The following is a 14,387-nucleotide window of genomic DNA, read 5'->3' as shown; positions in this document are numbered from 1 at the left end:
GCAGAGGTCTTTCCCAAGAGTCCCATCCTTTGATGAAGAGGCAACTCACAGCAGTCTTTAAACCTGGGCACCAGAGTATGTTTAGATCCAGAGTATGTGAAAGGCTTGAGGGAGCTTACTCTCAGCCACTGCTGGAGTTCTACCGATTCGGAGCAAGTTTTACACTCCCCACGCACTGCTCCTTGTTGGTGCAGGGTGTTTGAGGGCCCTGATGCTTGTGCTCATCCTGGTCCTTGTAGCATTGAAATGACAGCTGGTCTGAGTTGATTGGGTGGCATAATCTGCAAGTAGAACAGTCTGAGGCTGACCACCTGCTCTGGAAGACAGTGGGAAGCCAGACTCAGGCGTTAACCAGGGCTCAAAGCCCTATCGTCTAAGTCCATTATTCTATCCAACTTCATTTGTAAAAGGAGTCCAAAGACAAAAGTAATTTCAGAGTAGTGACTGTAAAGCATTAAACTCTAGGGCGGGGCTCTGTTCGGAGCCGGGCTGTGCACAAATGCACTGGACATAAATCCATGCAGCTGCCTAGGCACACCCAGATATTTCTGAGCCTTCTAATCAAGACTTCCTTTAAATCATTTGTTTGCTTGTGCTTTTGCCTGACAGCTGAGCCATCCTCAAGGTTGTTGTTCCTATTGCTTGAATTGATATGAATATTTAGGGAAAATCATTTACACACCCATCATATGCTAACATATCTCCTGTATTTTTTAAATAAAATACTTGCAAATATGGGTCTGGATCACTAATTACATTTTTTTTCTTGAAAGCACAATCGGAAGACTGCATACATTTGCTTGATTGTTATGGAAGCAATCAAGACTGAAGTCTAGTCTATTCTCCCAACATGTGGAAATCTTAACAAAAGTAGATTCTTTTGTAAAGCCTTGAAAATGCATAGTTTTTATTCTTAGCTGAGGACTCTTTTTTTTCTTAATAATTTTCCTTTTTATTTAGCCTGAACTTATCTGTGTATTTCTTTGAAAGGATGTAAATGTTAAAGAATTGTCTAACATAGCAATTTATTGTTACATTTTCTCTTAAAAATATTAGTTTTGAGAATTTCATATGCAAATATAATGTGTTTTGGTCAAAGCCATCCTCATTTCTTACCTTCCAACTTCTTCTGCATCCCCTACCACTTTTCTCTTCCAGCTACAGTACTAATTAAGGCCATTGAGTTCATGTAGGGCTGCCCGTAGGTACAGGGATGAGGGGCTAGCCATTGGAACATGAGCAACCCATCATAGCCTCATCCAAGCTCTTCTGACTTCCCACGTCCGACAGTCATCTGTTCCCATAGCTCCTCAACGAGAGGTGGGACTTTGTGAGCCCTTTCCCCTTCATGCTGGGATTTTGACTGGCTTGAGGTTGTTCCTGTCTTATGAAGGCAGTCACAGCCAGTCTGAGTATAAAACATTCCTCTCGTGGCTGCAGAGCCCTGTTTCACAGCTGCCCTTTACTTTCTTTCCACGGCTTCTTTCGCGATGATCCCTGTCCTCTAAGGGGAGGAGGATGATACACATGTTCATGGACGACTAGGCGCCCCACAGTCGCTTATTCTCTCTGCCCTAGAACCTGCTGTGAGTGAGTCTCCTAACTTTAAAATGAAATCCAGTCATTTTTGCAAAAAAGTTTGTCCTCAATGAAATTATATGTATCCAAAGAAACTCTTGACAGGAAAGAGACGACCTTTGTGGAGAGCACTATATCTTATGTGGGGCAGCAGATTCAACTGCAGGGTCTGCATGAGTCCCTGAAACTCAGCAACAGGTCAAACAGCTTGTTTCAAAGATGTGCAGAATACTTGAGGAAATATTAAAATGTTTAAAATTTAAAATATTAAAATGTGCAAATGTCCAGTGAGTATATTAAAAATGTCCTCAATGTTTAATCATGGGGGAAATCAAATATTGTAAGATACCACCACACATTAGAAGGGCTAGTATATAGAACAACAACAATAAAACATGAAAAATAATAAATTATGGACAGATTTGGAGAAACTAGAAAATTTATCTACAGCTGATAAAATGTAAAACTTGATAGCATCGAGGAAAACAGTATGGCACTTTAAAAACAAGTAAAAATCAAGTAAAAATAGAATTACTGTGTGACTCAGCAGTTCTACCTCGTTTTAGGAAATTTCCCATCTCTTTTCTTTCTTTTCTACTTTTTTATTTTTATTCATTTTTTTTTGAAGACAGGATTTCTCTGTGTAACAGTCTTGACTACGCTCTAACTTGCTTTGCTTTGTAGACCAGGCTGAAAGCAAATTCCCAGAGATCCACCCACCTCTGCCTCCTGAGTGCTGGGATTAAAAAAGCTTGAGATACTACTACCTGGCTCATTCTTCCTTCCTTCCTTCCTTCCCTCCTTCCTTTCTTCTTTTCTTTCTTCCTCCATTCCTCCCTTCCTCCCCCCTCTTTTTTTCTTCTTCTCCCTCCCTTCTTTCCTTCTTTACTTTCTTCTAGCTCTGAGACAGGGTCTTGAGCCTTGCTATGTAGCCCAGGCTATCCTCAAACTTGAGATTCTCATGCTTCAGCCTACTTCTAGGCGTCTGCCCCCAAAGAATTAAGATCACAATCTTGCTGTGTATGCAGACACATGCTTATATTCTTAGCATTTATTTATTGAGAATTTCAGTGTAATTTAATCATAGTCACCATATCCTTCTCCCAGCTCCCCATTCCCTAAAACTTTGTCAACGTCGTCGTCCCCTAAAACTTTGTCAACGTCGTCGTCATCATCATCATCGTCTTCTTTCCTTCTTCTTCTTCTTCTTCTTCTTCTTCTTCTTCTTCTTCTTCTTCTTCTTCTTCTTCTTCTTCTTCTTCTTCTCCTCCTCCTCCTCCTCCTCCTCCTCCTCCTCCTCCTCCTCCTCCTCCTCCTCCTCCTCTTCTTCTTTTCATTTTTCAACCTACTGAGTTCTACTTGTGCTGCCTATATACTTAGAAACGTGGGGCCATTTCCGGGAAAATAGTTGACCTCCTGGAAGCTGTCAGCTGTTACGCCTCAGTTCAGGGTAGAGGCTTGTGATCCCTCACAGATCCAAGGTGAATAGCTTGCTCTTGTGTGGGCAACACAGCTGCTTTGAGTTCATGAGTGCCGAGGTCCTACAATGTTGAGAACACTTATACTCTGGTCCTCTCTGGCCTCTGGCTTTTAGAACCTTTCTGCCCCCTCTTCCACAATGATTCCTGAACCTTGTATGTGTGAGACAGATATCCCATTTGTGGGTGAGCACTTCACTGACATTCTCTTCAGTTAGGCCAGTAGTGAGTCCCCACACTAACCACAGTCCACTGCACAAGGAACCTTCCCTGATGAGTTCTGAGATCTGCCCTAATCTATACATAAAAGATACAAATTTGGAGTTTGATACTATGTCCACTTAGAAGAATAATAAAAGTGTGCCTTAAATCCAATCAGCAAGTGTTTGGCTAACATCAGCCTGCTTGTGCCACTATTGTTCCCGTGGGCACGTTGGCATGATGCCATGTTCGTTATTACTGAAGTTCATAGGGTTAATAGATGGGTAAGAATGCTAATAACAATTTTTCCACTAACCCTCCCAGCACTGGTGCTGTGCAAACCAATCACCATGAAGGAAGCTTCCTGGTCAGTACCAAGTTGATCTCTCATGTCCCGTGACCAAAGTGTATAATGTTTTAAGCCATGGTGACTTACCCTAAAGTTCTGGTGGGCAACCAAACTCAGTGGCAGTAGCTTGTTTGTTTAGGGGGTGTCTATATGATACTCCCAACCAACAACTCAAGGCATAATCACCCACACCTGGTGCTGGGCTTTTTATTTGTCAACCTATGACTTCTGGGATGAGCATAATCCTCTGTATAGGATAACTCCAATTAAGCCCTTTTATGTGAATATACAGGTGATACAAAATGGGAACGCTGACTAATGGAGAGGGAGGTTTGGAGAGAAGATGAGAACATATGGCAGAGGATAGGCTGGGTGGCTAACACTAAGCATGTTTAAATAATCCACAAGGAAGCCTATTTCTGTATCACACATACTCATATACACACACAGTCACTCATGCATACACACACTAACAGAACAAACATACTTATATTATACTCATGAACACACGCCCATACACATGCAGTCATTCACGTACACATACACACACACACTGATACACACACATATACTCACTCACAGACACAGGGCTCACTTTAGCACACACACTTACTCATACACACACAAGTCACTCATACATACACACACTAACACAACATAATACATATATATATATGTATATATTCACTCATGAACCCATACACCCACACACACGCAGTCACTCATGCATACATACACACACACACACACACACACTCACTGACGCACACATATACACTCACAGACACAGGACTCACTTTTAGCACACACACTTACTCATACACACACAGAGTCATACACACTCATACAAAAGATTTCAAAATTTTAATTCTAAAATTTAAGGAACATTTCTATATAATAATATAGTTATTTAAATTTGAGAAGTATTCTTGGAAATGACATTTGTTTTAATTTTTTCTTTCATAGTACCTTGACTGTATTAGAAAAACTGTTTAATTAAATCTTATTAAGTAGATGAATTTAGACTATCTTATGTTCTCCTGTCTTTCCTTATTAACACACAGACATATTCAAGCCAAAAGTCTATTTTTTTTGTTTAGAAATATATACAAAACTGAAAGTCTGAATTTTGTTTCTCTTAAAAAAAATCCCACGGCTGTCTGTACAAAGGTATTTGCTGATGCCCTGGCCAGAATCCAGTCTAAGCGATAACAACCTGCTCTGCATACCTCATCTTCCATGGTTGTTATGAAGGCATTCTTCTTTGCTTCCTGTTCTAAAGCACTGTGTAACGTTGCTGAATTCATTGAACTTTTTTTTTCTACATCCTGTTCTGCAGCACAGGATAAATGAGCTGAACACATCTGTGCACTATATGCACACTGTAGGTCTGTAGAATGCATATCCTGAAGGCTATCACACAACCCATTTGTTCAATGGGTGCTCCTTTTGGAAAGTGGAACAGAATGCTGTTTAGTCAATGTTTAGTCAGTGTTAGATAACCTGTTTCTCATGAATTCATCTCTGAGTCCAATTTTATAAAATGCACCAAATGTGGCCAAAACATTCATTAAGGGTTGTTCAGTGGTCCTTACAGGTGCCTCTTCTAATGTGAGGAGGAATACATGCAACTCCACAAGTCCTGAAATGTACTTGGCGCTAACTCAGCTCAAACTCCCGTATCCGATCTGCTCTGGGCGATTCGATGCAGATTGTTTTAAAATGGCTCAGGACAGTGGTGGGGGACCTGGAAAGAGAATACCGTGGTTAAGCTGAGTATAATCATTAATCCAATTTCTGCTGCATCTCCCAACAGGAAACATGGTTTATTTTTTATTCAGAAAACACGTTGAATGCTTTGAATGTGTATAATTATACTGGCCGTTTGCACAGAAGATCATTTAGAATTGATTTGTCTTAAATTGAGAATACAGTTTTTTGAAAGTGGATCAAGTTCTGTCTAGGCTGAGAGGAAATCTGAGGCGGCTGTCTCTGGAGGCCCAGCCCTCTGCCGTCTGTCTGTCTGTTAACCTGGCAGTCTCTTCAGGTTGCCGCTAAAACCAGGTTCCTTCCTGGTGCCTCCCCTGAGAGCTCCCCTGGAGTTCTAGGGTCTCTCTCTGTCTCTCTCAGATACGGAGAGCATTTCCTGCCGTTCTGTGCGTTATTCCCTTGGCCCTTTGCGGTTGCTAGTTCAGACTTCTTTTAAGATGCTTGTTATTGGCACATATCGCTTTGATTCTTCTATAATGCTTGAATGCTATTCGTCACTTTCACCTTCTTATTTGCAACTATCAACATATTTGAGAGAAAAAACACAAAGCATGAGTGTAGCCACGAAGTCAAGCAAACCCCCAGAAGGCAGCAGTGAGGAAGAGGTTCTCATTATCAAGAGACTGCTCTGAGCAAGGTGGAAACACTGCCAGGGCAGCAATCTGTGTGTGGAAAGGAAAAAGGAAGCGAGAAGCTGGATATTGATCTTGCCAAATGAAGCAATGTAAGAAAATATTACATTGTGAATTTCTTTCCATTATTTTCTCAAGTAGGTCCAGCAATGGCTGATTAGGAGAACAATGGCTGAGATGCTGGGACAAAATCCAATGCCTCTGATAAAGTCCCTGGAAACAGGAAATAGCAAATTTATTGAGACAAAGCAAGTGCTTCTTAGGGTTTAAGATTTTTTTTTAATCAAAAGGGGGCATTAAAATTGTGACATGTATCTTACATTTTTACACATACTACCAAGACGGTTTTTTTTAAGAAAATAAATCGTGTGGAAATTAAAATATTGGGTATACCATTCATTTACTCAGTGGACAAAGCATTGTGGTTACGTTGGACATGAGAAATCTTCAGTTGATGAATCTGGTATCACCGATCTTAGCTTAGCAAGGAGCCCCTGATGGACTTACGGTGCAAATGTGAGTTAGGCCTCCAAACCTTGGTTTAACCTTTATTATTTTCTCTCTTTTCCCTTCTCTTGTCTTTCAATACTTTTGACAGTCTACTAAGATGTTCACTGAGTTCATCCTCTCTAAGTGCTGATGGTTAAGACAAGGGGTACATAAAAATGGCTTACCAACCAGACTCATGGGGCAGATGCTATTGCAGATGCAGGGTATTATGGCCCTTCAAGAGATTGAGTGGCTGTTTTATCGTCTAAACTTCACTTGTCTCTATCCTTAATCTGCTCTGCCTATGTCAGGAGGATGTTGTAGGGTTCCAAGGGAGATAGTCTATGTTATGGTCTCCTGTGATTATCCTTGCAAACACAGCCCTAGGTAGTAACTTACATGAGTCAATATAGGAATGCATTGAAAATTTGATGTATGGACTTAGAAAGAAACTCACATTAAAAAGGATCTTATTTGGCCTGTACAAGTTTTCATGTTCTGGATGAAATATCCCTTAGTTGTGTGTGTGTGTGTTTTGCATTTTTTTTTTTTTTGGTGGACAAGGCATGGTCTTACTATGTAGCTCAGACTATCCTCAAACTTGAAATCCTCTTTCCTCAACCTCCCAAGTGCTGAGATTATAAGCATATGCCGTCACACTCAATTCTCTTAGTTATTTGTCAAATAAAGTAATTTTCAAAAATCAGTTAGAGCTCCTACATGATCTTTCTCACAATTCTTTTTGTGTACTTGCTACATTATAGTATAGTTATAATTCTACATTTTACTTTTCCTGCTTGATTGTGAAGATTTTGAGGGCCAAATCTGTTTGTCTGCTCTGATGGTGTTTGAAGTAGATTTGAGAAGCGATTTTCCAGTGAGACATCTTTTCCATGTTTTTTTGTTTTATGTTTGATTACAGCATTTACTAGGCAACAGAGATAGTTTTCTACTGTTTATTAAGAAAATATCATGGCTTGCAATAATAAAGAATTCTAGGCATCCAATTAGGGATTGGATTGGCATTCCAGTTAGGACTCATTCCATTTATGGTTCAGAGTAAAGGAACACAATATTAGCGGTGGTACAATCATTCATAGAACGCATGCTTTGCAAAAGTGGGAAAGCTGGTGAGCTGCATAGGTTCATCAGTATAGGAAATATTAGCTGCCTTTTCCTCTTTTATTGGCATCCAAAATTTTCAGTTTCATCTTCTCTGCACCTTGAAATGTCTTGTTTGTAAGATACAAAGATGAAACCAAGGGATTTCCACCCCTCTCCTTGCTCTGTAATTCCCCAGTGAGATTGATGGTTATTTCATGTGTAATTTTTGTTGGGTTTGAATTTTCACTGTAAACCATTATCAATCTATAGAGTAATCCATTCTGCTAAATACTCACTTTTAGTCTTCCGTTGTTTTTATTACAATCAAATGATTGAGATGACGTTAAAGGACATTAGCGAAAAGGCAAAACATTCAAGAGACTGGATTTAAATGAGGCCCTATATAGAAAGATCCTCAAGTAGATGAAGGTCAGGGGAAGACCTTGGGGATGGTGAGAACCTCAAAAAACTCCTGCTACAGGATTCTAGCAAAGTTTGAAATTTGAATCCCCAGAAAGAAGAGCTTGGGTTGTCTTTGAGAGCGCCCATGACATTTTGTGACGAGTAAAGGACCACATTTGGGCAGGAAGAGAGGACAAAGTTGTACCTGCTGAACATCACTGCAAGTTTGGCAGGAAATGAAACCATCATGAGTGAAAAGGAAGAGGAAATTGCCAGTGACACACAGATGCAGGGCTCTGTTAAGTAAAGAGAAAGACTGGAATGAAAGCAAGTGCTGTAAGGGAGGAGGGCTGGGTTTGCCAAATAGTCGTATCATTCAGTGTTTTAAAAGTTGGAAAGGATGCTTCCAGCTGGAGGAATATGGCAGCTTGGCAAGCCGTTACCTCTCCTGAGCGTTTCTCATAAATGATAAAAGATTTATCTCGGCTGTCCAGAGTAGTTTGCAAAAATGTTTATTAATGAGCTTTAGAGCAGATTCTGATCTTGGTTGAAAACAGGTGTACATTTGACAGTCTCTGGGTAACTAAAGGAAGGCTAATCAGTCCTCTTACACAAATAGCACCTCTGACCCCGATTCTTAAAGAAAAACACGTATGCAAATCCTTTCAGTTTTTGCAAGCCACATTCCTTACTCTTTTCTCCCTTTATTCTTAGATAGTTCCACCCCCCCCCCCCATCTTCTTTGCATCCTGTCTCCATTCTAGAAAGACTTGAGTAGTATGCCATGCAGGAACACAGAAGGTTGGCTTGACACTGCTGTTGACAATTCGTCTGTCAGGGTGTAACTGTCTGGCATGCCCAGTCACTGTTTTGCATTCCTTTGCAAAGTATGCCTTTGTTTAGTCTTGGGGGAATCGGCTTCCCTCATTTTTCCATACACTCAGAACATGGCTAATGGCCACTCTGCTTTGTATGGAATGCAGATGTTTGCATTTTCACACGGTTTAGCCAATCAGCTCTCCATTCCTTTTGCAAATTGCAAGGTGTCTAATCTATAGGGAAGGTTCAAGATACTTTTTCTTGTGGCATTTCTAAGAAAAATTGCACAGGTCATGGCAGAGAAATTGTGCTCTTTTCTAGTTTATCTCATTTACTTTTCAAATTCTACATCTGCTTTCAAGCCATATGTAGCATGGTATAGAAGGCCTGGCTAATTAGCTATTATCCTTTGAAGTATAACATCCAATATGCCTCTGAAGCTAGAATATCTTTTATAAAAGCTAATTATTAAGAATATTTCTAATATTGTGTTGCTATTGCACACTATAATTTTGAATGCATCCTAGATCTTTTTTTTACATGAAATAGAAAACTTGCGATCTGCTCTAGGAACTTAAATGCTATGCATTTCTGCATGATACACAGATGAATTTTAATACTATTACTCAAAGACACGGATGATTTCTCAAAAGGTGAATGGTATCTACACATGGGCACGGCACTTTCAACTATGTAATTTAAAAGTTTTTTTTTTTTAAAGAATAAGCTTTAGGCACTGAAAAGTATTTGTCACAATCATGTTACATTTGCCAAAAATAATGTGTGTGCATGTGTGTTTGTAATCATCGTAATACAAGCTGGTATCTGGATGGCTGCTTTTCACTTGACTTAAACCACACGTCATGACTCTGCATGGGAAGAAGTAGTCCTGCCTTGTTCCTGTTAGAAGTGGTGGCTTGCTCTGTCCCTCAAGGAAATCTTGGAGGGAACACTGCTCTGAAGGTGACTGTGAGCCGAGCCAGCTTAGGGCAATGGTGATAATAAGACCCAGCTATCCCAGTCACAGGGAAAGAAGTTGGAAGGACTGTTTCTTGTATGGCCAATGCCTTTGTATCTGTGCCTCTTGAAGTTATTAAGAAATCTTACAGACTGGGTGGTGAATGCTCATTTTTCTTTTTTCTTTTCTCTTCTTTTCTTTTCTCTTCTCTTCTCTTCCGTTCCCTTCCCTCCCCCCCCTCTCGTTTAGCAGTTTCTTTATTTTGAATTAACTAAGGTGGCCTTTTCTCTATAATGTAGAAAATTGAATTACAGGTTGGATGTGAGATTAATCCATTTAGGTATTAACAGTCACATATATGCTCAGTATTTTTTGACTGATGAAATTAAAAAGAACTGGGTCTTGTGCCAGTTCTTATCCCTCTTGTATTCCCTAAAGTTAAAAAATACTGTTTTAGCTGTATAAAATCCATAGTAAATTATGAACTAGCTCTGGTAGCTATAAAATGGGTCTTTGGTACTTTGCTTATTAGTCAATAATTATTTATTGCTATTTAATATTTAATAATTATTTAATGGAAAAAAGACATTTACAAACATAGTAAAGTATTTAATGCTGTTGATTACTGTTTATTAATCTATGCTATTTTTTTTTGTCTTCACAGAAATTGGTCCAGTGACAATTACCACAGATCCCAAAAAGTTTCAATATGAACTCAGAGAACTCTATGTTCAGGTGGGTGAAATGGAAAACCGTGTATCTTTGGCTGACTTTCCTTACTTTTAAAATCTGAAGGAAGTAATTATTCCCTCAGGGGACTCAAGACATGTCATGTCCCTCCCCCCATGTCTAGACTGAATCAACAGATGTAGAATATGTAAGTTCATTTGTGCTGCACCGACAGCCACCTTTGCCCTGTAACAATGGAGCTGAGAAGTTGTGACAGAGGAGATTTGTCTTCTTTACAGAAACCATTTGCTGAACCCTGTCCTAGGAAGGTCCCTTGCCTTTGATACACAAGAAATGGTTAATCTTTCTTACAACATAAAAAAAATGTAACCAAGGTGACTGTGAATCTCCTTCCTCTAAATTGCCCATATAGAATTTTGGGGTATAAATTACATATGGTTAACAGGAAAGGCCAGTAGCGTTCACTTCAGGATCATTCTGAAAGCAGTACTTGGAGAATGAGTTGTCCCCTTCATGCTGCATTGAGATTATCCCTAAATCCATTCATTTAAAAGAATTCGCCTCTGTGCGGCTGGTTTACTACGCTTCCTTGGTGGCTTCTCCTGCTCTCATCTCTAGACGTTTGTGCCTCTTTCCAGCATCCATCTGGACTCATTGTTCATAGTTCCCCTCAGAACTCTTGCCATTCCCAGCGACGTCCACGTGTGTTGTGTCGTTTTCCACTTAAACAGCACCTCCTTACTCCTTGACCTGCTAGCCGATCTCAGCGGACTCTAACTGCACTTTTTAGCCCTGAATTACCACAAACATCCTGAACCTCGCCACTATTTCAAGTCTTCCCTTTCCGCAATAACTAATTCAGACATCTCAGTCTCCTTCAGCACACGGCATCGGAGATGCTGATGCAGTTTCCTATGCTGCTCATATTACTTATGTATTTATTCCATTAAAAAAATTTACACTTGTTGCTGCTTTTATTTTTTTTTTTACATCCACCAGAAGCTGTAGTCAAGTGGCTCATAGGCTTTCTCCCAGGCCATTACAGCCTTCAGTGTTTCACTCTCCGCCCATCTAGTTCAGAGATTTATCATTTTAAAACATTGTTTTGTCTCCTCCGTGCAGTGTTTTTCTGTTCCAGAGGCAACCCCTCATTTCTAAGTGACTTGACTCTCTGTGTTGTTCATGCTTCTCGGCCAAGGGCTGTGGAAGTCTTACAACACAGCACGGTACACCACCTGCCCTGTGATAAGGAGGTAGTGAGACACGGATAAGTCTGGAGGACAGAGCAGGACTCCCGGAAGAAATCCCATTCAAGATAAGACTTTGAGTATTTTAAAGATTGTAAATTCTGCTAAGGGAGTGCAGAAGAGAAGATTTGGACAGTAACTTCCTGAGCAAAGAGTAGCATATGCAAAAACCTCAGGAGAAGAGCTAGGAACAGTGATGGGAGAATTTATGCCAGTTCCTCGAGGCAGAACACAGAGCTTGGGGACAGAGTGGGCCCAGAAAGGGATGAGAGGTAGCGGGGTCTCAGACATTGCAACCCCCAGGGAATATGTGATGAAGCCCAACAAGAGGCACGATGACCCATAACCACCCTTCCGCAATTCTCCCAGTTCTACTGTGTTTCTTAAGTCATCTCAACCTCCCGTTCCTTTTACTGACAACTCTTATAAGTCCTATAACAGTTGTTTCAGCAAATGTTCTACTCAGAGCAAGTGACAGACTTCAATTTCATGTGCAGGCACAGGAATAAAGCCGGTAGCTTCAATGTCCTTCATAATACTGGCCCTTTCCTACTCCTTCATACTTCCTTTCCTCTCATCCATTCTCCTATTTTTCTGCTCCCTTTTCCTGGGCACCTTCTTGGGAACTCGTCTGGCTTGAAATTGACCAGCAGACATGGGGGTTTCTCAAGCTTTGGGAACTAGATTCCACTTTCTCCTCATTTTACGGTCCCTCCTTTAGTAAAATTGTATGCAATCACATTTGTTTTGAGCCTTAGTCTCTTTTGAGGGACAGATCCTCGTTTTAATCTCTTGGATGTAAAGGTGTCTCTCTAAAATAAGATTCATGGAAGTTCCTTGTATGGTTGTCCAAACCTGGCCCTTCATCTTGGTCTTTGTCTCCTGCTTGTCAGCTTTGCAAATGTTATAGCATTGTGATTAGTCGCCCAAATATTTGATTCATTGTTAATACACCTCTCATCTACCTCTTCTGCTAACGTCAGTAAGGTCTACTTTTAAACTTCATAGATGTCTTTAAAAATCCATTGAGTTTCTCTCTCCTGACACATTCTGAATCCCAGTGACTTTACTGAACTATGGAGAAAAGCATCTGCGTGATGTTTTTGAGTTTGCTCTGGTTTTTGCTTTTCTGTAGATGAAAGTCTCAGAACACGTCTCTGAACTTTGACCCCTGCTAGGGCTTCATCACATAAAAAAAGTCTTATCTTGGATGTGATTTCTTCAGAGACTCCTGCTCTTTCCTCCCGGCTTGTTCTTATCTCACTACCTCTCTGTCATAGAGCAGATGCCATATTTACATCGAAGGAACATGTATGACATCATTATACATGATACGTTATCATCCAAAGAAATGCCTGACGTGTAGAGCATGCTCACGTAGGAACGCGAGTGAGATGACGAATAGACACGGCAGAATATGCATACGAGCCCAGGTTAGAGCACATTTTACAGTGTTAACGTTTAATTAGTTGCCGTGTTAGGTGAAGAGCTTGATTGGGACCAAGAAGGTCACTCTGTTTTGTGCGTGTCTTGATGTGCGTACTGAACTGAGTGAGTTATCGCTAACGGATATGTAAATGAACTTGCACAATTACCTCTTGAGTGCTCTTGTTTTTGATGAATATTCTTCTTGTCACCTTTCCTATCAGTAATCCTCCGTCCCCCCGACCTTATGGCACATTGCTATTAACCTGCTACTTCATTTCTAGTCACTTTTCTTTTCTCTAGAGCCCTTAGAATAGAAAAATCTTTAGATGTTGAGATTCTCTAGGGAGTGTGGGGCAAAGTCTTTATAGAATTGTTATCCTGTTAAGGGGTTGTGACTTGAGGAACTCCATTTTCTGCGTGGTCTCAATCTCCACACTCACTCATTTTATTGTCAACTCTTGATGATAAGAGCCTTGTAGTTCTCGGTGCAGCCTGGGCACCTTCTGGGCGGTGATTCAGGGTATTGGGGGGTCGTTTACATAGCTGTTGCACAGATGAGTGACAGTTCTTTTAAAAAGTGTTTGTTAGCAGCAACATTATATCAAAATGATTTGAACTCACTGGTGCAAAGGTATCTTAAAAACCCAATCCCAGTTTTCAGGATGTTGTAGAGACCCAGAAAGGTCAGGGAAGGGAACTTTCGAGCTGAGGACCTATTAGGAAGAGATTGAATTCGCCTTCGCCTCTGTAAGAAGGCAGTGGAACGTACTCACAAACGTCTGAACAGACTGCAAATAGCCGCATTCCAAATAAGACCTGGCACCACACTGCTGTTTCCTGCCGCTCCCTGTTTGCATTTTGAAGGATCTTCAGGGAGTGTCCGTATCCTCCCTGAGCCATTTGTCTCCAGGGTGAAAGACCTGCTTCCTGACTCACACAAGTTGACTCTCTTGGCAAAGCTCAGCCCAGCACCCTCTGGAATTGAATCTGATGCCGTCAATATCTAGGGTGGTTTGATTTTTACCTCCAATTAAAAAAGAATAATCTCTCAGAATTGGAGTTTGTGTCCATGTCTCTGGAGATTTGCTCTGGGCGAGGCACATCTTATTAATATTATTTATTGCTGCTTTATTTTGACTTGTGTTGTCATAAGATCCACAAGGGGTCAATTAGAATATCTTGTTGAGAAAGAAATTAGATATTTAGTTTTTCATTTCATTCAGGCCTGGGCGCTATTACAAG

General features: G+C 40.6%; 1 protein-coding gene across 1 annotated transcript in view; it reads left to right on the top strand.

The window, feature by feature from the left end:
• Nucleotides 1-14,387, top strand: part of Hmcn1 (hemicentin 1) — a 452,651-nt gene that overhangs the window by 102,236 nt on the left and 336,028 nt on the right. Inside the window, exon 2 of the mRNA XM_075988199.1 lies at nt 10,445-10,515. Coding sequence (XP_075844314.1) covers nt 10,445-10,515 — 71 coding nt within the window. The remainder of the gene's footprint in view (nt 1-10,444; nt 10,516-14,387) is intronic.

This window comes from Microtus pennsylvanicus, chromosome 10, assembly GCF_037038515.1.
Source record: "Microtus pennsylvanicus isolate mMicPen1 chromosome 10, mMicPen1.hap1, whole genome shotgun sequence".
Lineage (NCBI taxonomy): Eukaryota > Metazoa > Chordata > Mammalia > Rodentia > Cricetidae > Microtus > Microtus pennsylvanicus.
Note: the sequence above shows the minus strand (reverse complement) of the source record. Positions and strands in the feature narration are given on the sequence as shown.